This window comes from Anser anser (assembly GCF_964211835.1).
Source record: "Anser anser genome assembly, chromosome: 16".
Taxonomy (NCBI): domain Eukaryota; kingdom Metazoa; phylum Chordata; class Aves; order Anseriformes; family Anatidae; genus Anser; species Anser anser.
Window position 1 is genome coordinate 10,206,620 of NC_139737.1, and position 27,972 is coordinate 10,234,591.

Sequence of the window (27,972 nt, forward strand, 5' to 3'; positions counted from 1 at the left end):
CGTTGCAGGTGGGCAGGGCACTATAGCAGGCGGTGCAGTGGAGCGATCAGGGCACTATAGCGTTGCGGGGCGGGCAGGGCGGTATAGCGGGGCGGTATAGCGGGGCGCTGCGGCAGGGCGCTGTGGCGGGGCGGGCAGGGCGCTGGGTGCCCCTCCCGGCGGGCGGGGCGGCCGCCTTCATCCCCCCCCCCCCTCCTCCTCCTCCTCCTCCCTCCCCTCCGGGCCGGGATAAAGCGGCGGAGCGGGGCGCGGGGCGCGGGGCGCGGGATGGCGGCGCTGGGGGCGCTGGTGAAGAAGGCGTGGAGCGTGCGGAGGGTGCTGGTGCTGCTGTGCGCCCCCGTGGCCCTGGTGCCCGTGCTGCTCAGCCTGCCCCCCAAGGTACCCGGCACCGCCGGAGGGTGCCCGAGGGACCGCCCGGGGGGGGCAGGGGGTGGGGGCACCGGTTTTGGGGCGCAGGGGGTGGGCACGGGGTGGGGATGGGGCTCGCCTGCCGGGGGGGTGCCACCACATCGGGGGTGCCCGCTTGGGGGTGTGGGGTGAGGGCACCGAGCAGGGGACGGCGCCGTGGGGGGCTGCGAGTGGGGGCTGCAGTTTGGGGGGCACCAAAGCCGCGGACCTGGAGCACAAATGGGGTGCGCTGACTTGGGGTGCGGAGCAGGTGTATGGAGCGGAGTTAGGGGCTGGGGTCATGAAGTGTGGAGCTCAGCCCTGGGGACATGCAGGGGCCCAGCTCGCAGCTCGCTGCCCTCCTGCTGCAGCCCCTGACCCTAACCAGAGTCCCCCTGTAGGGTCTGTCCACGGAGGAGGGGACACCACAGCCTGCAGCCCGCCAGAGCTCCTCAGGGTGCAAACGGAGGGGGCATCTTGGGGTTGTTGTAATCTTTTAGTGGAAAGAGGGGGTAGATCAAGTGAACTGTGTTCATGTTGCTTGTGTAGGCACTGGGACGTTGCGAGCAGCCCATGGTTCTCAAACCGAGTGGCGCTAACTGGAAGTTTCTGCCGATGCCTGGCTGCCTTGTGCTGGTTTTTATCAGTGGCTCTGAAAGTAGCGCTGGGGAAACTGAGGCACAGCACAGGGCCGCAGCCAGCGTCCCGCAGCGAGCTGCATGCAGAGCTGGGCTGGGGGCGAGCCCCTGGGCGCAGGGACAGCGGTTCCACCCAGCCCTGCCACCCCGTCCCCTGCGCCGCAGGAGGGACCGGGCAGGCGGGATGGGCAGCGGGGTCGTGCTGGGGCACTGGGAAGGGCAGCGGGGCTGTAGGTGCCTCCTGCACTGCTCCGGGAGGCTCCTGGGGAGAGGCTGTGTCCGAAAAAACTTTGTGAGTGAGATGTTTGTGGTGTTCTGTAGGTGTGGAGTAAATCAGTTGGTAAGCTTTGGGCTTTGGTGTGTGAGATAGGCTGCATGTCAAGTAGCGTCTGTGGCAAAACTGGAGAGGGAAGGGTTTTGCAGCTGTCCCGTACACACAGCTCTCGTGCGCCAGGAGCATCCTTGGGTGGACGTCCACGGGGCTCTGAAGTCACTGGGAAATTTTGTGCCACTGACTTCAGTAGGCTCAGGATTTCACCCGTGTATTCTGACTCAGATCCATTTGAGAATGACTTTGTTTATATCAGAAAATAAGCGATGTTCAGTACGTAGTGATTACAGAGTGATTCAGATGCGGTAAGGACACGGAGGTGGCATTTACTTCTGCCGGTGTAGTGCTTGTTGGTGAAACCTTTATATTCAAGATAGCAAAATAAATCTCCTTAATTAAAAAAAAAATAATAGTATGACCATTGCTGTATTAATAACACAATATATTAAAAGAGAAAACCCTTCTTTGGATGTAATCTCATTTTTTTTTCTTTCTAATTTGCATTATTTGGCTGAGTTCTTAATAGGAGTATATTGAATGTTTGCCTCAGAGCAAAAAGCACATTGCATAACAGGTACTTCATCCCCTTTCAGAGTCATAAGTAGCTCATATTTGTTTGTACATTCATTTACTGCAGCTGAACAAGTGGCTTCAATGATATTTAATGTTTCCCCGTTTGACTCTGGCACTTGTAAATTCTGGAGCTGTGGTTATAGGGCGAGGAGATGAGCTGTGCACAGCGCACAAGTTCATGTCTGAGCCAGGCAGTGGTTAATCATGGGAGTAAATCACAGATGAACCCGGCACCGTGCTGAGGGAAAGCCCTGCCTCTGATGCCCATTTCACTGCTGGAAGTGTATACTGATAGCGCGACTGTAGGGGTTGGGGTGTTTGGGAAAGGAAGGAAGAAAAACCCCTCTGGTGGTGTAACAGGACTGCCTGCCCCGACTCCAGCCGTGCAGCGCTGGGGGCATGCTCCTCCCTGTGACCTGCGGAGAAAGAAGTGCTCGCACAGCCCAGGATGATCGGCTGTATTAAGGGAAGGCTGGAGGTGGAAAAGGGCAACTGCTTCCAGCTACAAAGCTGAAGGAGCAGCAGGGTAGAGAAGGAGAGGACATGGCCTCACTGAATGCCCACTGATGATAGCAATCTGTGCTCGTGTGCCCGTGAGCGCCGAGTGTGTCACAGTTAGCCGTGAGTCTGTCCAGTCCCTGCATCGCTGCTGTCAAAACGCTGACACTGGTGCTAGCGTGGCTGCTCAAGCAGCGGGATGTTTAAGGCCAGCCCTGCTGTGCCCTCCCCAAGTTGTCCCCACGTTCAGCCTGCAGCCGTGAGTAACCAGACCGCTGCACCAGGTCGTGTTCAGGGGGCAGTGACTCACCTGCTGTTTCAACACGAAGTCGCCCCTCGTTTTGCTCAGCAAGAGAGGAAGCTTGCTGTTGCACCAACATGGGATTAAGCTCAGCCATCCGGAGCTGTGCTCCAGCCAAGCTGCAGGGGCGGTGGGAAGCAAAGGGAAGGGTTTGCGCTTCTAACAGCAGCATGACAACACAGGGAGTGGGGAGCAGGAGCAGGTGAGGGCTCAGTGAGTGGGGAGTTGGGTGTTGCTGGAGTTTGGAAGCTATCCTGCTGTGAGATGGGAGATGTGTGCCCCCAGCTGCACCGCATGGGTCACAGTTTGTCCCGACATGGGACTGGAGTCCAGCCTTGGCTGTCTTGGGCAGCCACATCACAGGAGTGGCCTCGGGCACTCAGCAAGCTCCATCCCAGAAAGAATTCAAGTTCAGGTCTGCTGGTGGTGGTACTGGGAGGCTGTCCCGGACAGGGCACCCACAGAGAGCAGGCTGGGGCAGGAGAAGCCCCTGGGGGAGGCAGAGCTGTTGTAGCAAGCTTTATGCTGAGTTCTGGCACAGCTGGAGCATGGGGGTGTTGGACAGGCTGGAGAGCCCCATGTCCTGCTGGGACAGTCACTGTGCTACCCAGCAGGGTGTCGGAGAAACCCCAGAGATGAGAAGCAGTGAGGCCCAGCCCCTGCAAGTCTCAGGAGGAGGCTTCCCTCATGAGAGAAGGTGTCCTAGAGGCATCTCTGCAGTACTTTCCTGCTCTGCGAGTGCTAAAATCTCACATCAAGCCAGAATTTGCCTTCTCCCCACTGAGATGCTCAGTAGCACAAGGGATCAGAGCCTTAAAAAGCCACCTGAGGTTTGGCTTTATGGGCAGCATCTCATTTGTCTCTGGAGACCAAGAAATCATGACCTACAGTTTGTGTAATGGAGAACCACAAGTAGGATGCGGTTTCTCAAATGTGCTTCTGGCAAAACCCGATGGCCTGTGTGCAATGGGCTTTCCAGTGAAACCTGCTCCTTGGTGACCTCTCCCTGGAGGCAAAATCCTTTGAGGAAAAACCATACGTCAGGTCTGGCCTTGCTGAACTCCAGCATCCACACCTGCACACTACTCCTAAAGCCCTCGTCAGCTGTCACCCTACAGCGGTTGATCTCCAAGTTGCCCTGCGTGTCCCTTCAGAGGTGGATCGTCAGGGCTGGTGCTGACATTATATTAATACCCCTTGTTGGTATTTGATGCCCTTTGTAGGCTGCAGTCTTGTAGAAGGAGACTTGCCTCAGTGCTTTTGTCAGCAGTCTCCTTTCTCGTGAATAGAGAAGTGAAATTTCTGCTTTGCCAGCAGGTTTGCCTAGCCCTCCGGGTGCGCTCCCCAAAGCGTGGCTGGAGCAGTGAGAAATGGGTTGTGCCCGTCACATAGCACAGCACAAGGAAAGGCTCCGGGTGGCTTCCCAGCACCAGGCTCTCCGCACAAGGGTCCGTGTCGCCTCCCGCTCTGGTGGCTGCTGAAATGGCTGAAATTTTTGTCCTGTGAGCGGAAGTGCTGGCGACCCCCCGGCTCGCGGAGCTGTGAATGATTGCAAAAAGCTCGGCAGGGCAGGAGGGGCTGGAGGAACTGTTCTGCTGGAAGGGGCATGGGGGGCACTTTTAATGAGCTGTGCAAAGAGCTTGTTCCAACAGCTCCTAATGAACTCAATGTCTACAGCCACTTGGCTTGGTAACAGCTGAGGCAGCCAAATCTGCTAAAAGGAGCTCTGAGCAGGCGAATGGGTCCCAGTGCCTTCAGAAAACAGGCTTGACTTCCTCAGTGGACATAGAGCCATTTAACATTGACTTGGATGTAATGAGTCTTCCTGATGAGAACAAGGAGACTTTAGGAACTTCCAGAAGAAAAATGGTTTTGCTTGCGCTCAAAAGCAAGGAACAGAGACCATCTCCAAAGGAAGGCGCTGGGGGGGAATGGGTGATGCTAAAGGAGGCGATGTGGTGGGGCATGGTGTGTGGGGAGGTGGAAGGAGCTGGGCCCCGGGCTGGAGCGATGCCCGCTGCGTGCTGCGGTGCAGGAGCACGGGTGGGCAGGGGCAGCTCTTAGGAGAGCAGCCTGGCAGGTGAAATAGTGACTGCAGCCTGCTTATGTTTCATGCACAAAGTCCGTCTTTGTGTTATATATGCACTTGGTGATTTAGAAAGGCCAAATTCACTAACGTAATGATCAGTTAAAAGAGGTGAGAGGAAGAACTTCAATGAGGAAAGAGGAGGGATAACTGGCAGCTGGGTGACTACCATTTACCAGCATGGAGATAAGGCGAGCCTGGCTCAGAGCAAGCTGGCACAGAGGATGTGAAAGCAGCAATGCTCGTGGTGGAAAAAGGACAGTTGACAAGAATTAATATTAATTGGAAGCTAAGAACCATAGACAACATGAAAAGGGATGTGAAAGAATTGACGAAGAAATCCCTGGGCAGGGCGTTGCAGATGATGAGCAGTATTTCAAGTGTGTGACGCAAAAGGAATCTGAATCAGGATACTCTATTGCCAGATAGATAACGCAGAAAAAAAGCTGTATTCAATGCAGTATTTCTGTTCTGGACCTGTAATACAATACTATAACATATTAAATATTTTTATCATGACAGTGACTAAAGGGAAATGAAAATACTTGCTTGAGATGACACCACGTAATTAGTTGAACATGACTGCAAGACTGGGTACCCACAGCCAAGAGGAGAGGATTAATGTGGTGTTTGTACACACAGACACATGGAAGTTAAGCAAGGGCAGTGAGAATCTACCAGGCTGCTATCTGCTTAGGTTGTGGCTTTTTCCAGAATGCCTTCCCAGACTGCTTCCACAGTTCCAAAGCAACCTTGACGAACTGAAGAAGTTTCAGAGTGAGCAAAGGACAGGAGAACAAGCCACATGGTGAAAGACTTCAGCAGCTTGGCCAAGTTCTTTAAAAAAAAAAAAACAAACCAACCAACCAAAAAAAACAGAGGTATGAGAGCACATCCCTTGTGAGCAGAGTTTGGAGAAGGGTGGTCCAGGCTGAGGGATAAAGGTAGAGCATCAAACCAGATGCAGAGAATGACGTTCAGGTTACCACAACAGAATTTTAACAGTGAGGTTAATTGGGGTTGAACAGCTCACTAAACTTGTGGTGGTTTCACCATCACAGAAAAGGTTTCTTTTTTTCTACCAAAACATTGCAGATCTATAAAATGATGCTGAAATGGAGATTACTTCAAGTGGGGAGCCCGGTTAACCTTACACAGTGTCAAGTTGTCATATGGTGCTCTTTTAGCTTTGACATCCATCAGTGTTTGAAGTTGTAGGATCTATTGCTGCCTCCAAGGGGAAGTGTGAGGCTCAGACCTCTGAGGCAAGGAAGATTCTCTGGAAGATGCCTGTTTTCACCATGAGTTCCCGTGATCACAGCCAATTTGCCCACTTTGACCTCCAGCTGTCTCGTTTGTGAAGCAGAGAAAAGTTTCTATTTTTCTGCCAGTGACAAAACACTTCAAAAGTTTAAGTGCTTCATAAGCTTTATGTCTTTTTGGTGTAACTCCAGAGCAAAATATTTTCACAAGCATTCACTTTAGCTGTAAGAGCTTATGCCCCTGTCCTAATAGCCCCTTTCTAGCCACTCTGCAAATACCCAGAGCCAAACAGCTCTGCTGGCAGGAATGCTGGTAAACAGGGCTTGTTTCATGTCCAGATTACATAATGTTTGCAGGAGCTGTGTTAGGAGAAATCAGATTCAAATACCCATCCCCTTGGAGAACAGGCTGTGGCCGAGGTGGCCAGTAACACCATCAGGGCTGCAAACTGGGGGCAGTTTGTGAGCAAGATGCTAAAAGCTACCGGTACTTTTTTACACTGCGTAGTTCCAAGTATCATAGATAGGATATTTCTTTGTGATGATAGTGGGATAAAAGGGCTTGAAAAGCTCTGGTTTTGGCCAAAATATCTGTTGGTATTGGGTTCTGGAGGGACCTGTAGGCCCCTCCTTTGCCTGGTCATAGGACGGGTGCTGGGGAGAGCACGTGAGAGGCGATGTGGCTGTGAGGATGCACATGCAGAGGCTGGTGGAGCAAAACCAAAGCTTGGCTGGGCCTTAGGGTAGGGCTTCTTCAAGCGCTGGGCCCATCTGGTGGGGTTCTGTAAGCGCTGGGCTGTCTGGGAGCTTATTGGGCCTGCTGGGGAGCAAGGTCTGGCAGAAGCTCCTCGTGTCCCCTTCAGTTTGGTGGTGGGGACTGATGGCTCTTGCATGCCCACGCCTTGGTGCTATGCCTGGGCAAGCTGGTTCTCCTCATCTGACCCACATTCCCTGCCAGCACCTCCTTTCCCCAGGGCACCTCACCTCCCCGTATCCCCTCTGGGAGCCCGCCTGCCCGTGGGAGATTGCCCTTGCCAGAGCTCAGCAGGTCCCCAACGTGGAAAATCCCCGGTGCCTTCAGTGCAGCGAAGACAGCATCTGTGTCTGGAGGGGCAGAGGTCGCTCCCGAGGGTCTTGTGCAACAGCAAGGAGAGCTGCTCTAGTCCAGAGCCACGGAGCACTTTCTTGGAAATCATTAAATGGTTATAAAATTAACCCGATCACAAGACCCATTTAAAAGTTTGTATTTGCTACCATTTTTCCCCCTGAACTTTGACAGAATTATTTTGAAACAAACAAACAAACAAACAAGCAAAACACATAACAAAGCTGCCTGGAGGTGAGAGGAGTAGAAAGGAGTGACACAGCATGAGCGGTCGAAGGATGAGGGTTAGGAGGTGAAGGTGGGACCGCTCCTGGGGGCGGCTGTGACCATCCCCATGGAAGACCATTCTTCCGACATCAGTTAGCATTTGCTGGTGGTATACTAACGCAACTTGCAGGGTACTGGGGCAGTAATTAACATTTGCAAGGTATTTTCAGGAAAAAAAAAAACACAAAACTTTCGATTTTATTAAGGGTTTGGTTCAATTTTATGAATGGCTTTACATTTTTATTCTGTGGAGCACTTACTCCAAAGCTGAGTTATTCTGAAGTGGTCTTGTTCCTTTCTTTTTCAATGATTGCCCTATTTTAAATGAAAACTTGTTTAATATAGGTGCGGTTTGTCTTCTTTTGGGGTAGAATAGGATGGACAAACATTACCGCAGCTTTCTTTTTAAAGAGGTTCGCTGATGATAGGTTGGTGTTGTTGATAGGTTTCATTTCAGTAAAACCCTCCATACAGCAGTTTTCTGCCCTGTTTCGGTTTTACCCCTTGGCTTTTCATCTTACAGTGAAGATTAGTTTTTAGATTCATGCTGTGTTTCATTGCAATGTTTCCCAGAACATTTTCCATACACTAGAAAATAAATATCCCTTAGTTCATAATTACCTTTCTAAATCATAATTCATCTGTTTAATGAAGTCAATTGAAATCTTTACTGATCTGCTCTTATATCAAGGTGTTGTTAAATATTTGCAGTTGCTCTACCCCTGTAAGAGGCAAACTGTTTGTTCTGAAGTTCACTGGTGCAATTTTCCTTGCAGAAAACTAAAGAACATTTTGCCATTGGGAGAAAAAAAATAATTTTTATGGCCTTTAGAGGCTGAATGGAAAATGACTTAATGAGAGCAAAACTATTTCTTTGGTGTATAGAAAGAGCCAGAGCAAAGAGGAATTATTAGTTGCCATGGGAATGAAATCACTCATCTAGTGTGCAAACATTTTAAATGTGGATTTTTACTTATGCAAAAATTAGTGGTATTGGCTTTGTTGTTCGGGTTGCACAACAAAGTTCAGGGGAAGTAAAGCCATCAGGAGCTCACGGAAACCGCCGGGTGCCAGATCTGAGCTCTGGGAACAGAAAGGTTTTACTTCACAGTACCTAGTATGTCAGTGCACCGTGATCTAAAATCGGGACTATAAGCAGTCTTTGAATGCAGGGCTTAGGAACCTGATGTGATGCAGGAGCTCTCCTGTGATTAACATATTTGACAGCTATTCAATAATCGAAGCAAATTGTTCTTGGTTTTTTGGTATTGTCTTTTCCACATGCACAGAAGCACCTGAGTTTTACAACGTAAATTACTTGTCAGACACAAAGTTGGAAGGCTAGAGGTGAACGACACCTTCTGTCGTTTGCCAATTTTCAGACGTGTTCGATGACAAATCCCAGTTGTGTCTCGGTGTGTGCCAGCGGCCTGAAGGGAGCATTTTGCAGGTGGCCTGATGCCTTTTGGCTCAGCCCTACCTGCTTGCGCCTTGCTGTGCTCTCAGCAGCTTCAGCTGGGCCCTGCTCTCCCCAGAAGTCCTCGCACGGAGCCCGGGAGCCGCGCTGGCCTCCCCCGGCAGAGCCTCAGCCCGCCGGGCAGGGGAGGAAGGTCCGGGCGGAGGAGGCACAGAGGTGCCTTTGAGAAACAATTCAACCTGTTCGACAAGCTGGAAGAGAGCGGGGAAATAAATAGCTCTGTAGCTTCCAAACAGCTCTGGGCAGTTATTTATAGCGCTGTGGGCACCCTGCCTTGCGGCCGCTGACAATAACCCCCTTCAGCCTCGCCGCGGCCTGGTGGCTCCGGCTTCTCGCCTTGCGCTGGGCTCCGTCCGCCCCCCAGGTGCTACCCCGGGCTCTGCTCCTCAGGCTGGAGGAGCATTGTCCTGACTCCTTTCCTTGTCTTGACTCCTTTCCATAGCTCCTGGTTTAAGCTGTGGATGTCAGGAGAAGTGGCTCTGCTCTGGTCGTGCCTCTGGGGGGATGAATGAATCAGGAGCGCTCAGTGTCCGCCAGCCTTGGCATGGGAGGCATAGGGCTGGGGCGAGCTCTCCACGCTCAGGATGTGGCATGGCACCAGAGAGCTTGATTTATTGATTTCCTGAGGGACTGGGATGGGTTGCCTTGGAAGGGTTTCTAACGGATCTCTCAGGAGACCCTGATCCAGTCAAAGAAGCTTTTCTGTGTGCCTCCTATTATGAATAGGGGGACTTGATGCATCCATCTCTAAAAGCTGTTTACTCATAGCCATGCAAAGCCCGATCCATGGAAATTGGAGAGAAAGCACAAACATATTGAGTGTAGCAGCTGTCAGGTATGGGGACACCTAAGGACATTAGCAGCTCTTGCCCTAGCAGCAGTGCATGCTGAGCGTTAGCACCCCAAGTCAACGTGGAGGAGCAGCTCCTTCTCTCCAGACTTCCTTGGATGGTGCCTCTGTGCTTCCACCCTGCAGCACATAGGAAGCTCAGGAAATTGAGGAGGATTTGGGTTTTGCCATGCTTTCAGAGAATGTGTAACCCCTTATACAATCTAGGGAGGAAGATGTTGCCCTTAATGGGAACGATGCGGGGGAAATATAGTATCCTTGAAGGAATAACTGGTGCGTATTGCTTGTCTCAGTGTCTCCAATTGAGAAGATTTCTCTAACACCACATCTTTCTTTTCCTCTCTGTTTCTCTTGCAGGAAGGACGATGCCTCTACGTGATCCTACTGATGGCCCTGTACTGGTGCACGGAGGCGCTGCCCCTGGCTGTGACGGCCCTGCTGCCCATCGTCCTCTTCCCCTTCCTGGGCATCCTCCCGTCTAACAAAGTCTGCCCGCAGTATTTTTTAGACACCAATTTCCTCTTTCTCAGTGGTTTAATCATGGCTTCAGCCATTGAGGAGTGGAATTTGCACCGCAGGATCGCCCTCCGGGTCCTGATGCTGGTGGGAGTGCAGCCAGCCAGGTGACTGCTGGGGCAGGGGGTGTCCATGGGGGGACACGAGCTGCAGGTGGCTTGGGCACATGCTGCTTTTTCCTATTAATTTTATGATATCCCTGCACATGAGCTTTTCTTCCTGTAGCTAGAATATGTTATCACTTGCCAAACTCAAGACATTCAACTTTTTCTTTCTTCTCTCTTCCAGGTTAATTTTAGGGATGATGTTGACAACGTCCTTCCTGTCCATGTGGTTAAGTAACACTGCCTCCACTGCTATGATGCTTCCAATCGCAAATGCAATTTTGAAAAGCCTCTTTGGGGAGAAAGACGCCTCTAAGAATATGAACAGGGAACATGAAGAAATCCAAGGTAATTGAGACAGGGCAGTAGTATAAGCCAGCTGAGGTCTGCCCTGCTGCCATCAAATATGCCCCAGTGCTGGTCCCATTTTAATACTTATTTCATTAATGTGGTGGAAGGGTATTGACATAAAGCTTCCTCTTATCCTGCTCCTTCTGTATGCCATGCCAGAGGCAATACTTAAGAGTTGGAAATGTCTGGAAAAAACAAGAAATGGTGATCCCCACTGCTCCCCAGACCTGTCACTGGCACAAATGGAAGTCCAGCTCTGCGTGCCCACTGGGATGTGGTGATGATGGGGTTTCTAAGGTGCCTCGCTGTAGGGTGTCCAGAGCTGGGGGTGCTGTAGATACCCCTACAGCCGTGTGCTGCGTAATGGTGCCTTGCTGCAGGGATGGGCGAGGGTCGCAGCCCCTCCGTGGCAGCACGCACAGCTGCCCTGCGCACAGGTCGTTTCTTCTGTTTTCCTATTTCCTCCCTCGTGAAACTGGAGCCTGAGCTGGGAGAGAAGGGGAGAATGAAAAGCAGGGATGGCAGGCTGAACATGTATTTGTAAAGTGCTTTGTGATGTCCCATGGTCCAGCTCGGTGTCACTCGGTGTTGAGAGTGAGCAGGTGCTGGACAGGCTTGGTCAGGGATACGAGGTCAGAGCAAGCCTTCCTCCAGCCACCTCCCGGGAGTTTGGGATTCTGGCAGGCAGGGATGAAAAACAGCAAAAAGGAAATGAATCAGTGAAGTCCCCTTTGCAGTTATTGCTGATAGTACGATCAGTAGTCACGGCTTCTCTTTTTCACACTAATTAGATGTTCTTCTGTCTCTGCAATTTTAAAAAAATGGCTTTTTGGTTCCCACTGAGTCCTAAAGCAGGATGAGTCCCCAGAAGAAGACTGAAACATGCGTACTCTAATACTAAAGATCAAACTAATCGTTCGTCATTAATGTCTAGCAATCATGAGATGTTTGCACTCCAGGCTGCTTTATCACATTTGCTTTATGAATTTTTGACCGTGCATGTATAGTGAAATCAACCCCACTGACCTTCTTGCTATGTTTTCTTATTCTATGGAAGCACTGTGTTCTGTGGGCCTCCTTTTAACCTTCTTGACCCCATTCTCTGACATGATTTGAGTGTGTAGTTGTGAGAGTAGTTTAGGAACATATAAAACCAAGACCCCCCTTTTTCCTAGACACTGGCAAGCACAGAGTTACTGTCCCTGGCTCAAAATGCTTAGGGTGCTGAGAGAAGCCAGCAAAGGGAGAGGGATGCAAGTAGAAGAATGAATAAAATGATGCTTTGCAAATATCATGTGATTGTGTGATGATGTATTTTTCTTTTGAGGTAGAGACTTGTAATGAATACAGGGGAAGTATACACATACACACATACAGTGCTGTCTCTGATCAATGGGTCGTATTTCTCTGCTGCTGAGACCCTCCAGGTTGCAATCAGCTATGCCCACGCTCAACCATGTGGACAAATTTTTGTAGATGAGTAGATTTGCATGCTTGAGTTGGTGATAGCAAAACTTTGGAGTAGATCTTTTCCTCATTTTTACATTACTAGCTATTGATACGAGAATTCAGATGAACTTTGGCATTTGAAATTTCAGCTGTTTCTGGTTGTTCAAGGTGAAGGTGGGGTTATGAACTGATCACCACCAAGCAGGCTTCATTTGTTTTGTTTTGTTTTGTTTCCAGTGGGTGGAAATATTTTGAGGGGGTCTTTTATTTTTTTTAGGAGCAATAGAAATATCACTAAAGCCAAACTGCTCTAGGACAAGCCTTTTCTGCCTCCAAAGTATACAAGCAATTTGGGCGAAATGGCCACTGAATCTGCCTCATGCTGCTCCATGCAAGGCCAGATCCCAGCCCAGTGGTTTTGCCTCTTCTGACTTACAGACCTGTACAAATTTTCAGCCCCTTTTTACGAGTTTCCTAGGAAATGATTGCTCTGCAGAAAGTCTGCCTTTCCTTCTCGTGGTTGCCTTTTGCAGACCTTCCTGGAGAGGTAACTCACAGGTGATCCTGGCCAGATGGGAAGGGAGTTTGGGCTTAACAGGGGAAAACTGGAAAAATGTTAAAAAGTGGAATGAAATATGTGTCCTTGGCCTGAATAGGACATCAGTGGTGAGAAGCCTTGGGCTAAACCCGATGGGGGATCAACAGTCAGCCACAGGTTAATATTCTTCTAATTACAACCCTCTAATGCAGCACCCTTGGAATGAAAGCTCAGCATGTGTGCATCCAAGCCAATTAACTCTGATTCGGTAAATTAGCCATGTGTAAAACATGACAGTGCAAAACGGCCTGGCTCACTGAGCTGGAATGAGGGGGCTGTCCTCGGCGCTCACGTGTGCGAGCCCGGAGACTTTGCCCAGTGGCTCCTCTCCGTGCACTGCTTTCAGTGTCAGGGGCACAGACAGGCAGAAGAGGGTCGGGTTTTGGCCTGAGGGGGGGGCGCAGGGAAGTCTGGGGACTGCTGGGGTGGCTGTGGTGGGTGACAGCAGTCAGCTGGCCTGGGGGGGTGCAGGGATGCACCAAAAACGGGCAGAGCCCAAGTACACGTACAGAGGCCGTGGTGACCTGGACTGAAAGTGGATGAAACTCCTGAATGTTCCTGTCCTACAGGGGATATGGAAAATAGGGTTTAGTAGCACATCCCTGCTCCCAACCTCAGGCGGTCAAGCCAGAACTACAACTGCTACGAGCCTTAAGAAGAGATAAGGTTAAAAAAAAAAAAAGTGTTTGTATTGCATTTCTGGTCTATCTTACAATTTTGCTTTCTGAGTTCTCCATGGGGCACACACCCATATGTGTGTGGCAGTGTGATGTACACCTCCCAGTTTACTGCTGAAGAGCACGTGGGTCCTTCTGGTCAAAATTTACCCTTTCCCCAAGTGCTGCTGAGTCGTGGCTGTCTTCCCTGTGGCTGGTGATAAGGACACTGGGGCAAAGCCCGTGAGATGTACAGGAGGGTCCCTGAGAACTGCGTGTGCCACCAGTTTCTCCTGTGGCAGCCCCAGACTTGTGTTGAGGTCAGGGTGTGGGAGGAGCTGCCTGGCCAGTTGTGGAGGGGGTGGTGGGCTTGGGAAGGGTCCCTGCTCTTGGGGTGGGCGTCAGAGGGCCTGGTACAAAGCGTAATCCTCAAATATGTCCCTCTCTCTCCTTTATAGAGGGAAACACAGCTGCACGGTGACTTCACAGACTTCCCAGGGGGGAAGGGGGAGCTCTGAGGCTCTGAGGGCTCCTGCTCAGCCTCGGGGAACGTGCCCTGGGGATACACCAGGCCCAATTCTTCTTCCTAAGAATGAGCTATGGTTAACTCCTCCCCCCAAAAAAAAACCTACCCCAAGCCCACACCTGGGTACATGGCACCCAGGAGCCCACGCCCATGCTGGAATACCCCAGGGCCTGAACAGTGGCAGAAATAGCACCAGGAGGGAGCACCTCTGGGTGCTGGAGGAGAAGCGGGGTGCTGCGGCAGGCCCAGAGCGGTGACAGCAGCAGCCAGGCTCCTTCATCCCCTCCGGGTGCTCCTGACCCCGTCACCAAGGCGTGAGCTCCCCCTTCGTTTGTGTGCTCCCTCCTCGCTAAAGGGCTGTTTGCTCCCTTCGGCTGTTTGGTTCAAGGAGGATTTTCTAGATGCTTTGAACTGTTTTAAAGTCCTAATCTTTCTTTTTCAGCATCTTTACAGCAGAATAAACTTTACACTGTACCAACTGAGATGCAGTTTCTGGCAAGTACTGAGGAGTAAGTTAACTATTAAGTTTGTATTAGAGAGTTGAGACAGAGCATTATCCCCTGAGCTAGACCCAGATGTAGGAATTTGAAATTCAATCACTGAAATGTTTTGATTGCACCACAGCTCCCAGTCGCTAAAGACTGGCCACAGAACCCCTCCTCTCTGTGTCCAGCATCCTTCCACACATCCGCATCATTGCAGGGATTTTCCAGTCACCCTGGAGCGGTACCAGAGGTGTCTCCTGCTGGGAAATGGTTCTTTGGCTCTCCCAGGAGCATCAAAAGTGTGAAGCCAGTGGTGTAAAACCACTAGGATTTACACAGTGCTGACAGTCCTGCTTTGATAACAACGATGGGAATGAAACAGCTCTTCAGGAATAGGAGTTTCTTTCCCCTCGGTGCTATCAAAATTTTCCTTTTTTGTTCCTTTGAGCACTTTATGCCGAGTTTTTCAAGTGGCTGAGGGGCTGGCCAAGGCACGTGCAGCGTTCAGGTGCTGAGGGTGCTCTGCACGCCTGCAGGTCCTGCCTGGTGCTTCTCCGAGCCCCCTCCTGCCACGCGGAGCTGCCCAGGTGTCCCGGAGGGCAGCGTGAGCTTGGCTTTCTAAAAACTGGGAGTTTGCCTTCTTGTCAGGCTCTGAATTGGCTGTGCTGTGTTTAAAACAGGGCTTTCACTGGATTCTCTTTTGGACTGTTTTAAAGCAAAGATCTGACGGAGGAGAAGGAGGTTGCCAGCGATGCGCTCTCAGACTTAAAGAAGGAGGAAGAGTACAAAACGAACATATGGAAAGGCTTCCTCATCTCAATCCCGTACGCAGCCAGCATCGGGGGCACGGCGACGCTGACGGGAACCGCACCAAACCTCATCCTTTTGGGACAGCTGAAGAGGTATGGGAGGCCGTCCTGGAGAGCCCTACCTGTCTGCCAGGGTAAATCCTGCACAGCCAGGAAGTACTCTCTGTCCCTGTGAGAAATTCCCTTCTGTGCCGAGAGCTAGCTTGGAAAATTCATGCCCTTTCAAAACGTTTTGGGAAACTTCGTGAGTGGATGAAGGCAGAATGGTTGCACCAGCCTGAGCAGTGCTGAGCAGGTTCCTAGTGCCTGTGTGGGTCACCTCACTGCTGCTCTTAACCCCACTGAGTTTAATGGGACTTGACCACCTGCTTAAAATTAGGCTCGTAAGGGTTGTCATGAAAAGGGCTGAGTAGTGTTTTGTGAGCAATTATATCTGCTGCTGTATGGTAGAAAGGAAAAATAAGGAGCCCACTGCTTCTGGCCTGTTGTCCTAGGCATAAAAAATGCCTCCTGTGTTCCTAGGAGCGTAGAGCTGTGCCATCCTAAGTGCCTCCAGGTACTTCTTAACTCTGTCCTCCACAAGCAGTATGTTAAGGCTCTCCCAGGCTTGTGCAACATCCCTATGAAGTTCAGGTTCAGACCCTCCAGCAGCTTTTTGCACCAGGATTTAATCCTGGGTGTTGAAGATCATTGTCGTAGAAGAGTATCAGCCATCCGGAGAGAGATTTTCAAGTCTCCCCCTGCACAGCTGGGCTAGGTGAGCTGTGCCCGGCTGGGTAGCCCAGGGGTTGTTCCAGCGCTCCCCAGATCATCTAGAGCCCAGACGGGTGCTGTGCACACGGGGGAATGTTCTTAAATGCACAACGCGAGTTTGTGGGGTATTTTGCTGCTGGTTTCAGATGTTCGCCCTTAAATTGAAGGGTGGTTTTCCCTTCTTGCATTAACTTGATTTTTTCCCCATTTGCTTAGTTATTTTCCAGAATGTGATGTGGTGAACTTTGGTTCTTGGTTTATGTTTGCATTTCCTTTAATGCTGATTTTTCTTCTCGTGGGATGGCTATGGATCTCCATTCTGTATGGAGGAATCAACCTGAGGTATGTTTATATTCCCTGCACATATACATTTCTCTGGTTACGCCAGCATTGTGAAATACATATTCATTATGATTCTCATACTAAGTCTAACGATATCACCCAGAATCATCTGCTTGACAGTGGAGGGTTTCATCACTAACTTCAGGGTGCTCATGCTGTAACAAATCCCCTCTTTTTAAGAAGCTGTATGTGTGTTGTCTTCAGCAAAATGCTCCCAGATCTGTAAACATTTTCTGAGCACTGCTGTCACAAGAGAGTCTTTTATCTTTCCTACCAAGAGCATCTGCTTTCTGCTCCCACCCTGCTCATTGCTGCTAGCTGACTGCTGAGGGGAAGGGTTGGATGCAGCCCTGACGGTGGCTGTGGTCTGTCCAGAAAGGGGCTGGAGTGGTGTGGGATGGGAAGGGGTTAAACGAGGAAATGGCTGTGCAACCGCTCAGCAAACACTGAAGAAGCAAAAATCTCTGAACAACAAATGAAACAGTAGTGTTTTCACAGCTCTCACCAAAACCCCTTTTGCAAATGTGACTGCGTGCAAAGTTTTGTGCTGCAGATGTGGGTGAAGACTGGAATAAGCCCACCAGAGTCAGACCAGGCAGATTCCCTGCGGATGGGCATTGCCACGTAACGCTGAAATCGCTGTGTGATGCAAAGTCACCCTGCTCAGAATCAGTCCCCAGAGATCTGGCGTTCAGGCAGGTGCTTGCTGTTAAAATAGGCTCTCATTAGGGTTAGGGCTGAATGCTTCCTAAAAAGTCCCCACTCTTCCATCTCAGGTTGCAGGCAGTTTCAAGCATTTGGATGCATGCAGTAGATGTTTGCTGAGATGGAACAGGGAAGTTTTACAGAAATCTCATACCCAGCTGAAATACATGTAGAGAATATGTGTTACATGTGCATTCAGTGAAACGCAATTATTTGAGCTTGTTTCACTGCCTGACTTAGGCTGGGGGAAGTCAGTGGCAGAACGGCTTTGGCAGAAGGGAAAGCAGGATTGGACTTTGAAGACCAGCGTGAAATCTCGGTTGTCCTGGAATTAGTAACAGAAATCTCCTGGAACGTAAGAGCCAGGATTTGTTCCTAGGGCTGGAACTTGGGTTTGGAACAGATTACTTCATAACAAGGCTTCGTTTTACAACAACGCGTTAATCTATAACTGAGAGTAACATGTTTTACTGGTAAACCTTTGCTGCATGCATGCAACCCTGAGTGTACACAGCTTAAAACACTTGCAGCGGTGCCACACAGATTATTTTGGAGCCCTTTTTCCCTCTGTACACTCTCATACGTGATAGTAACAAACTCATAGCCCTGCTTCCACCAGGGACCATACAGAACTTCTAATAGATAGAAAAGTCTTTAATTGTTATTCTGAGTTACAAACACAAATAGCAAGGGGAAAAAAAAAAGAGAACAGGTGTCCAAATATTTACATTGTCTCAGAGGCAGGAAAAAAATCAATGGGAAAGTTTCAAGCTAGAAAATGACAAACGCCGCTCCTTAAATTGCTGGGGGGGCTCCACGCATGGCCAGGGGATGCTCTGCTGGCTCTCAGCTGCTCTGCGGCCGTGTGCCCAGGGCTCTCATGAGCCCGGACTCATGCATCCTGTGCTAAGGGCTGGGGCATGGCCCTGGCACAACTGAGCAGGTGAGGGACAGGAGGTAGTTCTGCTGGCCAAACCCCCAGGCAAAATGCGAAACGTCTCTTCTGCTCGGAGAACGTGATGCTTTTTGTTTTGTTTGGCTCCTCTCTGTCCGCACGGAGCCCGGCTTTATTGGGATAGCTGTGGCCAGCACGGAGCAGAATTCCCAAGTGGCAAAGTGCCTCGGGAGGGACACTGCGAGGCCGCACAAGTACAGCCACCGGCCTGCTGGCGTTCGGCTGCTGGGATTGCAACAGCTCGGGAGTAGTGGCTGGGCTTTCTGTATGGGCAGAAAAGTACAGACAGACGGACGCCACTCCACTAGCGGGATGGCTTTGCTTAAATCCAAAAGACATTAAAAGACTGAGGTGTTGGTTGATTGTGAAGATGAAGCTGCCGTTCGTAGCACCCTCCTAGACTCAAAAAAGCAGGTACATCTGTTTGAGGTTCCGAAATTCCTGATGATCAACAATTCTTCTGTACAGAAGACCTGGCCACGATTTCCCATTGAAATGATGACACAATGAAGCAAGCTCAGGCACTGCAGGGCCTGGTGGGTGCAGCTGGTGTGGACACTTGGGTTTTGTAGTTTCACCAAGGTCACAGGCAGGGCTAGTTCAGGCATGGGACACGATGGGAGGTGAAGTGCAAGACATGAATATATCGTTTGTATGCACATGCTCCAAAGGATCAAACGGCATGTGCGGTCAGCGCACCGGGCTAAGAGGCTTAGCCAGGAGCACATTAACATTCCCGGCTGTGGAGAAATTCCCCACATTTTTGTTGAGCCTCAGCAGCATCCTGAGATTGCCCAGGAAATTGCAAGTGACATGAGGAGTGAAGGGACAGGTTCATTTTCCATGTCACCCGCTGCCTGGTGTTCTGCCCGGGTAGTTATCTGCTAGAGATGATGAAATCCTGCAATGCCGGGATTTTCTTTTGGCAATCACAGCCCGTGCTGGGGGAAACAGTGCAGAATATAAATGAGACAAAACTTCCTACACTCTGTGGGGTTTCTTTTGTATGAAAGCAGACTTTCTTCCTCAGTCCTGCTGAACAGTCAGTGTACTTAAGGTGCTTTGCTTTGCTGCGTTTTCATCCCCGTGCCCTGGCCAGGAGCTGTCTGCCCCTCTCGCTGCAGACCCACATTTCTGCATGCTGCTGAGCTGCATGCTTCTGGCACCAGGGGCTAGGCTCTGTAGGTGACACCAGGGCTTTTCCACTGCTATTCAGAGCCGGGCTCCTAATATATCAGAAAGCATGCTCTCAAAATACGAACCAATCTCACTATCGGTGTCATCGGGGCAGCTGGCTGCACACATGCCCCTCTCTGTGCACATGGACGTGGCCACCAGCACGCTTGTGTCTTGTCACAAGTGGGAGGAAATATCCACGTCCAGCTGCACCCTGCGAGGCGTGGGGCTCTGTTTGCCAGGCTGTTCCCACTCTCGGTGAGCTGAAGATAATCCAAACGGAGAGATGTGCAGCCGTGGGGAGTTCCTCTGGGAGGAAGTTTCTCTTTGAAGCTTGCAGAGCAGGCACTGAAGGAGTTCACCGAGTGTGCACGTGCTGCAGTAGTAAATGCAGCCTTCGTGATGGTGCCAGTGGTGTTGGGCACATTTGACGATGTGACTGTGTCTCTTGGCAGGGGCTGGAGAACAAAAAAATCAAATATAAGAGTGGACGCAGAAGCCCGTGCCAGAGAAGTGATAAAGGAGGACTATCAGAAACTGGGCCCAACAAAGTGAGTCATCGAGTCAGGACCGAAATGAAAAAGAAATCGAGTGGGTTGGAAATGTCCTGTCTTAAGAGGGATGAACTGAGGGAAAGTTTTTGTTTGTTTGTTTGTTTTGTTTTGTTTTGCTTTGTTTTTTTAGCAGAAAATGAAATACACATTTCTACTCTATTCGTGACCTGGTGAAGTTTGCTTTTTTGCGTGCTCCCTCCTCTTCATTTTCACTAACAGGAATAACAGCAAATAGCAGCTTGTACTCAAATCTTATCAAGAACAAAGTTCATATTATAGAGTGGATTCATGCTGGGCTGTTTAATTACTGTTTGTAGTTTTTCTGCTCCAGGAACCAAAGCAATCCTGTTTGCTTTATGTAACTAACCGATACAGGCTGAATTTTGGAGATTTGTGCATTCCTGTTTTAGCTGTTCTGCAAGGCAGGAAGCATTTGCTGAGGAGGCTGATGAATCACACAATAGATATAAATCATATAGATTGTGGATATACTTTATGAAACCTTAAAAGCTGCTCGAAGAAAGCCTATGGAAAGAATTTAAATCCATTTCATGCAGTAGGTCATTTTTTCTGAATAACTTCTTCAACGTTATAAGTCACATGAAGAAAGAACATGACACTTTTAGCTTCTTATTGTGGTTTCTCAGAAGTCTTGTCTTCTGGAAGAAGCATGCAGGTTGCAATGATGGGGTCATAGACAGGAGAAAAGAACCACCAGAAAGAAACATGAGAGTTTTAGATTTATGAGAAATGCCCAGAAAGGGGGAAACAGGAAAGGCTAAGTATCTCCAAGAATCAAAGCATAGGTATATCCAACCAGCCACCAATATTCTGGGCAACCAGGGCTGGTGAAGATTTTTGAAACTGTAGGTCTTAACCTCAAAAGGTCTGTGGTTCTCCATCTGTAAAATAATATTCTTATGCTCACGGCGATGCTGGGAGAATTCAGTGGTGTTTGTGTCGTGCTATTGACATTGTAATTGTTGCTGCTGTGTGGAAAATGGAGTGGTTCTTCAAAGACAATTGGTTGGGCCTGTGCTGTAAATGAAAGAAATTGGTTTAGTTGTTCCGTTCAGTACATTATCGAGCAGCCTGCAAAATGTCTCTGAAGAATCAAAGTCCCACTTTGAGGTCTAGGAGCGAGAAAGCCCATTAAGCCATGCTTGACCAATTTGATTAGCAGCCCCGTAACTTCAAATCAGCTTAAGTGGCTTCTTCCCAACAGTTTACATGCCCTTCCTTGTGCTCTGAGAGGTTTTAAACAGAGTTTTAAGACATTGCCTTGGTTAAATCTTGACCCCACTAGAATCAAGCCTAATACTTACAGTATGATACTGCCATTTAAAGATCCCCATGCTATTTGTCAATGTGTCTAAAGGGTGCTGTTCAGGTTTTGATCCTGGAGAATGTCATTCCTGCTGTCTCATGTATGATTTGAATCTTAGCTGTTCTTTTACGTGGCTTGAACTGGAGTGAAATCACCCCTAGCTGGTCAGTATCAGCCCAAACCATGCCTTAGGAGTATCCCAGAGGGCAGTGATGAGAGGAATGACCTTGGGAAGCTGCTTGGTCCTTCCCTTCTGCCCCATCCACAGGGTCAACTTTGCAGACGTGTAGTGACATCTGCTCTGGGCATTCCTGATGCCCGTCTTTCCTGTCCTTGGTATCTTCCAGTAAGAGATCACTGCTGGCAAGTACCAACATCTGTAAATAGATTTGCAACCTATTCCAGTATTCCCCTGTAGTTATTTTTAGAGAAGCCGCCTAGCTTGTCACCCAACCGCTGCAGCCTGAGCTCGATACTTGCCCTGTCGGCCTCACCCCATTAGCACAACATTTTAACTACATTTCCTTTCATTTTAGGTTTGCGGAACAGGCAATTTTCTTCCTCTTCTGCATGTTTGCAATCATGCTTTTCTCAAGGGACCCCAAATTCATTCCAGGCTGGGCAAGCTTGTTTGCACCAGGGTAAGATTTTATTTTCATTCCACTGCCACATTTTTCAACAGCATTTCCAAGTCTGAGATTCCTGGGTTTCTGGTTGCATTGCTGAACACTGCTACTCAGGTTTCCTGGAATAAATTAAATGGAGCCCCAAGTTCCAGAGTGAGCTTAATTGTTTCTGTCTTGCGAAGGAGGTACATGAAGCCCTCTGGGAAGCTGGCACTGCAGCTTCTTCCATATGTGTGTTTGAGGCCATCCCTGGGGTTTGAGTGTGGGGAATATATGCTGTCTATACATACATTTGCATATTTATATTGAATTCTTTATGCACGCCACTGATTTCACTGGAGGTCTGGAGAGTGAGGAACTGACTCTATGTGCTATTGTGTCTGTTTTACACGTTCATCTCCCCTGTGACATCCATACCTTGGGAAGACAAACGGATAGAGCAGTTGGGTTTGCTAAATCTCAGGGAGGGTGTTATTTCTAAGCAGAAGAGATCTTCATAGTTTTTTGTTTGTTTGTTTGTTTGTTTTTATATATAAAACCCAAGCTTAACAAATGATTCCTTAATAGAACAAAGTAGTTATGGACTTCTCCTCATCAGTTAATAGCTTCTTACAATCAAACACGTTTAAGCTCTTTATTGGGTGGAGCCTGGCTTTCAGCTTACAGTCTGAGCATTTTGCAAAGAGCTCCTATAAATTGTGTGGCCTGGACTCTGCGCCTCTGCTCCCTGCAAGGAGCTGGGATATCCGTCCTCACAGCCCCTTGTGGACTGACCACAGCTCCACGGGCAGAACTGCTGGAGCATCGCTGTCAGGGGGGAATTTAGTCTTGTTTTTATATTTGCAGGGCTTTGGGGCAGTTTTTGCATGGGATTCTTCACAGCCTGTCTTAGAAATGTAGCTCTACAGGAAATTAAAAAGAAAAGAACTGTGAACAAGAGTTGTTCAAACCCGATGGAAACCTGTAATCTTCTTTCGTAAATCCCCATTCCCTTAAACTTTGCAATTCTGCAGGCTTGTGCTTCTTACCAGTGTTTCTGCTGCTTTTGGACAGGTTTATCTCAGATGCGGTTACAGGAATCACCATCGTGATCATTCTCTTCTTCTTCCCTTCCCAAAAGCCTTCCTTCAGGTGGTGGTTTGACTTTAAGGGTGAGTAGGAGACCCCCAGGGCAGGGTCCCTGCCCTTGCCTGGGGTCAGTAACATCCCACTCTGGGACTGTGCCACCTGCGGGGCCATGCTGGCTTGGGGACACAGCCAGGACACACAGAGGCTGTTGTCTGATGTGCCAGCAGAGGTTCAGCAGTCACTGCCCTGCTGCTGTTGCAGGAATGACTCGCTTGCTCATGTTGCTGTCAGACATGACGCTATGTGTGTTTGTGTGTGTTAGAGATCAGCGTTGACCTGCCATAACAGACGGGCTTGTGGCACTCGCAGACATTCATTGTGTTGTCCAGACTGCAGGAAGATGTTTAATCAGGCCTCCTCTGGGTAAAACAGCTGTGCCCTTGTTCAACAGAAAATTACAGCCCCATTAGCACGTCCTTTCACATGGCAGAGCTCACTTCATTAAGTACTAAGAGATGGGCTGTAGGGGAGATGGGAGTTCTTTGCTATAAAACTCCCGGGTTGATGAATGGCAAGTGGAAAATTAGGAACATCTTCATGATTCAGATGGCAGAAAATTTCCTCCTTCCATGGACTCCCATCTGTTGAGGAAAATGTTTGTGCCTGTTACAGAAAGGAAATTAACCCGATGTTAGAAGTTCCCCAAGGAAGCCTCAAAGAAAACCTTAAATGCTAGAATTTCCTTTCTCTTCCTTTTTGTTAAGATCTTGTTTCCTGATATTAAGGTAAATGGTCTTTTAATTGTCTAGCTTAAGAGAATCCATATGCATATTTTAATCAACAGCAGCTCGAGGTTAGCGAGCTTCGCTGCTGATGTCAGGCTGATGATGTCGATGTCAGATGGTGACGGACGTGCTCCTGTTCGGGTGGGTGCGTGATGTGGGGTTTTCTCTTCATCTAGCACCGAACACGGAGATGCAGCCCTTGCTGACGTGGAGGAAGGCCCAGGAGACCGTGCCCTGGAACATTATCCTGCTGCTCGGAGGAGGCTTTGCCATGGCGAAGGGCTGCGAGGTGAGGCTGCAGAGCTGCATTTTGTCACGGTGCCATACGGGGCTCTCATTTGGCTCTGGGAAATTTTGCCTCTGCAGTGTCACAACGCCAAAAAGATGTTTCTCAGCTGAAGGCATGTTTCTCAGCTCCCCTGACAACAATGCGCAGCAGAAAGTCAGGAAGGGTTAACAAATCTTGCAACTCCTTTCAGACTGCTCGCTGTTAGATCCCCTGAAGACACTGCAGTTGCGTGGGTGGTGAAGGTCATACACAGTTTGCGGATCTCTGAAAGGATCTGAGGAAAGGAGCCCTGCTCTGCAGCTTGTGTGCTCTCCCTTCTGCAGGAGTCCGGTCTGTCTGTGTGGATAGGAGGCCGCCTGCACCCCTTGGAGGGCGTACCCCCGCCCGTGGCCGTCATCCTCATCACGATTGTCATCGCCTTATTCACGGAGTTTGCCAGCAACACGGCCACTATTATCATCTTCCTGCCTGTCTTGGCCGAACTGGTAAGACAGCTCAGTGCTCAGAGGGCAGGTTTGTGGTGGCTGGGCTGGGACAGGCACCGTACAGGTCTCCTGCTCCTGGAGGGGGCTTTAGGCACTTTGAAATCCTTGCAGCAACAAAACAAGGGCCTGTGGCATAACAGGAACACTGCTGGATAATAATCCTTCAAATGTTGTTGGTGAGATGCATGATTGTCTGTCACAGAGTGGGGGATATGGCTCTGTACAGTGCACTAACTACTTGCATCTTTTAATTATATCCGCCTTTCGCTCCTAATCCCCGAGATACAATTTCTGTTCCTTTCTGTTTTTCAAGGCCATTCGTCTGAAAGTAAATCCCCTCTATTTAATGATACCAGGGACTATAGGATGCTCCTACGCATTCATGCTGCCAGTCTCAACGCCTCCTAACTCAATTGCATTTTCTTCTGGACACTTGATGGTCAAGGATATGGTAAGTTGCTTTAGATATACAAGATGCTGAAAACAATCAATCTGAACATTTCAATGTTGAAGAAAGTAACTTTCAGGCGTGTTACCAGTACAACATGTGAAAAGACAGAAATCTCGTACTGCAGTGCTGGAAGGCACAGGGATATAAAAGGAGCCTAAGGTCTAGGCCTGTGAGATTTGGAGCCATGGCTCCAAGTGATGGCAGAACTGATTTTAATTGTGCTCAGCATCCCTCAGCCCCTGCTCCTGCTCCTGCCACTGTCAGCAGCTCAACTTGCAGAGGTTTCTGGGCTCAGGAAAAGTTGCCCAGCTCAGTGAAATAAAGTTTATGAGCAAAATCAGGCTCAGTCATAGTTCCACCTTATATTCATGTGGCTAAATGAATGCTATTGTTTTTGATGGGTCAAAGCTTGGTACGCATCCACAGAATGGCTTAAGAAAGCCCACTTAAAATGTTGTTAATATTAATGGCAATTAAACCTTACATTTTTATAACGTTTATATTCAATTAACTTTATTCTTCACGTGCTGTAGATGTCCATGCTAAACTCACCAGATGCCTTTGTGTTTCTTTTGTAGGCAAGAACGGGGTTGCTCATGAATCTTATGGGAGTTCTGCTTCTTAGCTTGGCTATGAACACGTGGGCCAAGAGCATCTTCCAGCTGGGGACCTTCCCTGCATGGGCTAACATCCATGCAGAAAATGCCACATCGCTCTTGCCAGCTGTAGAAAATGTCACTTTTAGTGCACTGAATAAAATATGAACAAAGCCACCCCAGGGGAAGGACTCACTCACTTAGGACTTGGGCACTGGAATCGTCAGCACGTGCACAGGAAGAAGGCCCCATGGCTGCCCACACTGCATGGGACCCTCGGGTTAAATTTTATTTTTAGCAGTACCGGTCGGTGCCGCAACATCCGATTTTGATTTTCTCTGAAGATCCTTCCCCCCCCTTCCACAGGCACCAATCGGATCCTCCCAGAGAATTTCAGCTGTCCCTCGCAGGTGGTTGTTACCTGCACAGCCTTGTAAGCGTCGAGCATCTGTGGGTAGGTGCCTCTCCCCCCGTGAAAGCTATTGAGCTGTGCTGCTCCAGCTTCTGATACCCTTCCTCGTTTTGGAGAGCAGCCCCGGGTGGAGGCAAGTGGATTATTTCCGTGCAACCCAACGTGAGTGAGTGTATCAGAACCTGGCCGGGGAGGAGGCAGTGTGGGCCCGGTGCTCCTGGCAGGACCTCGGAGGCTGAGGGCTCGGCACGATCTCATGAGTAATTCTCTCATGTAAGGACGAAGACTATTTCTTCAGGCTTGTGCATGAAAGGATGATTCAGGAGACGTGTCGGTAGGACTCGGTGCGTTGCCCCATGCTTTGGGAACAGGAAGGCACCAGTTTGTTTCCAAACCTGGGCAATGTTTTGAAAACCCGGATTTCAGTCGCTGCCTGGCTCTTTGCACTGAGTGCAGATGGAGGTTTGGGGCCAAATTTGTTTCTGATGTAACTGTGTGGACATAGGTGGTGTTTCAGCTTTGGGAATGTGGCCAGTCTTAGGTTTGTGAGACTGACTCACTCATGGGCGACCTGCTGAGTCACAGGTCAGTGGGCAAGCTGCATTGGAATATTATTGACATTTCTGAAAAGTAGGCTTTGATTCTTAACATCTTTTAATTTCTGATTGCTTGGGTACTTTCAATGAAAGCATTGCAAATTGACTGTGATTTTAATCACCGTTTTATCCTTTTTTTTTTTTTAAATTTTCTGTAAGAATCTAAAATATTTAATTTTAAAGATCAGTCATTGAAATAAATAGACAGGAAGGTAAAGAATCTGATTCTTGGTTTAGGGAGGTGACTGGACTCTGGATTGGGCTCCGCTGGGTCCTTTCTCTGATGGTGTGGGCTGGTGGCACGGCTGGTGTAACAGCTGGTGGCATGGGGTGAGGATCCAGCCCATCCCTCCTGCCCTCGTGCTGCTGACAAAGCCCAGGGCCAGGCTGGAGCTGGCAGGGTGATGCAGCCCTTGGGGCCAGTGCTTGCTGCTGCTGCTGGGTATTACCTTAGGGTCACACTTAGGCAGGGACTTGAGGTTGAACCGAAACCTCCAAAACCAGCCGAACATGGAACTTTGATCAATCAGGTTCAGAAAAAAACAATCCTTAATGTTCAACGAAATCCTTCAGCTTAAAAAAATCCATAATGATCATGGAAAATGTACAATAAAGCACATTTGTTAGCACGTCACTTTGTCCTGTTTGCTCTGTAGACTGAGGGAAGAAGAGCAAAGCCCGAGCCTCCCCCTCCCCTAGCTTTCCCCCTGTGATTTTGGCTTTGCTTCCCGGGAGGAGCAGGAGATCTCCCTGCCAGCCTCCCAGGGCTTGGGCTCTCTGCATCGATGGGCTGTGTCGTGCAGTGGCGAGCCCAGGCTGGACTGAGAAGGGCAAGTAGGGTAAGTTGCTCCCTGCAGGTCTCTTTCCCAGCCGTCTGTCTGCGAACAGTGTGCTTCTGCTGCTGTCCCAGGGCCAGGGGGCAGGAAGGAACCCCGCTGTCCCTGTCCCCGTTCCCGTTCCCCAGTTCCCCAGCTAGGGCTGCTGCTGCTGCAGGGAGCCGCAGTCGGCTGCTGGAGCATCTGCTCTGCCCCCGTCCCTGCGCCAGAGGTGGGAAACTGAGGCAAGGAGCGGGACGGGGACCTCCCCGTGGTCACACAATGTGGCCTTGGCAGGCCTGGGAAAGGTGCAAGGAGCACCTGGATCCTAAGCCCCTGCTTTAGTCAAAGACCTGGCTTCTGCCAGCTTTAACCTCTTCATAACCAGGAGGCTGTGTGCATTTCCCAGGGCCCCCAGAGGATCTGAGTTAAGGCATATGGATGGCACCATCAACTAATTCTGCTTTTCCATATCTAGGCATCTATGCGAGCAGGACTATTCTGGCTTTTATTTTATTTTGTTTATTTATTTAATTTAATTTAATTTTATTTTATTTTATTTATTTTATTTTATTTATTTTATTTTATTTATTTTATTTTATTTATTTTATTTAAAGCAGATTTAAAGATTTAGTATTTCTGGGGTTTAAGGTTGAACTTGCATAAATAAGCTGCAGTTCTGCTTGCTGCTGCTAGTGCTAAAATTCACTGAAAGAAGCTTTTTGCGGTAAGTCAACCCCATTATTCTTGAAGGTTCTGCGATGTGGC

The 27,972-nt window shown here is 49.3% G+C and overlaps 1 protein-coding gene across 1 annotated transcript; it reads left to right on the forward strand.

The window, feature by feature from the left end:
• The first annotated feature begins 126 nt into the window (after nt 1-126).
• Nucleotides 127-27,018, forward strand: SLC13A3 (solute carrier family 13 member 3). Its single transcript, XM_083802213.1, has 13 exons — nt 127-378; nt 10,133-10,398; nt 10,580-10,743; nt 14,418-14,484; nt 15,177-15,362; nt 16,239-16,364; nt 19,656-19,751; nt 21,618-21,722; nt 22,761-22,858; nt 23,737-23,849; nt 24,173-24,334; nt 24,648-24,785; nt 25,364-27,018. Exons 1-13 carry the CDS (start codon nt 268-270, stop codon nt 25,547-25,549), a joined length of 1,818 nt encoding a protein of 605 aa, XP_083658339.1. The 5' UTR covers nt 127-267; the 3' UTR covers nt 25,550-27,018.
• The last annotated feature ends 954 nt before the right edge of the window (nt 27,019-27,972 follow it).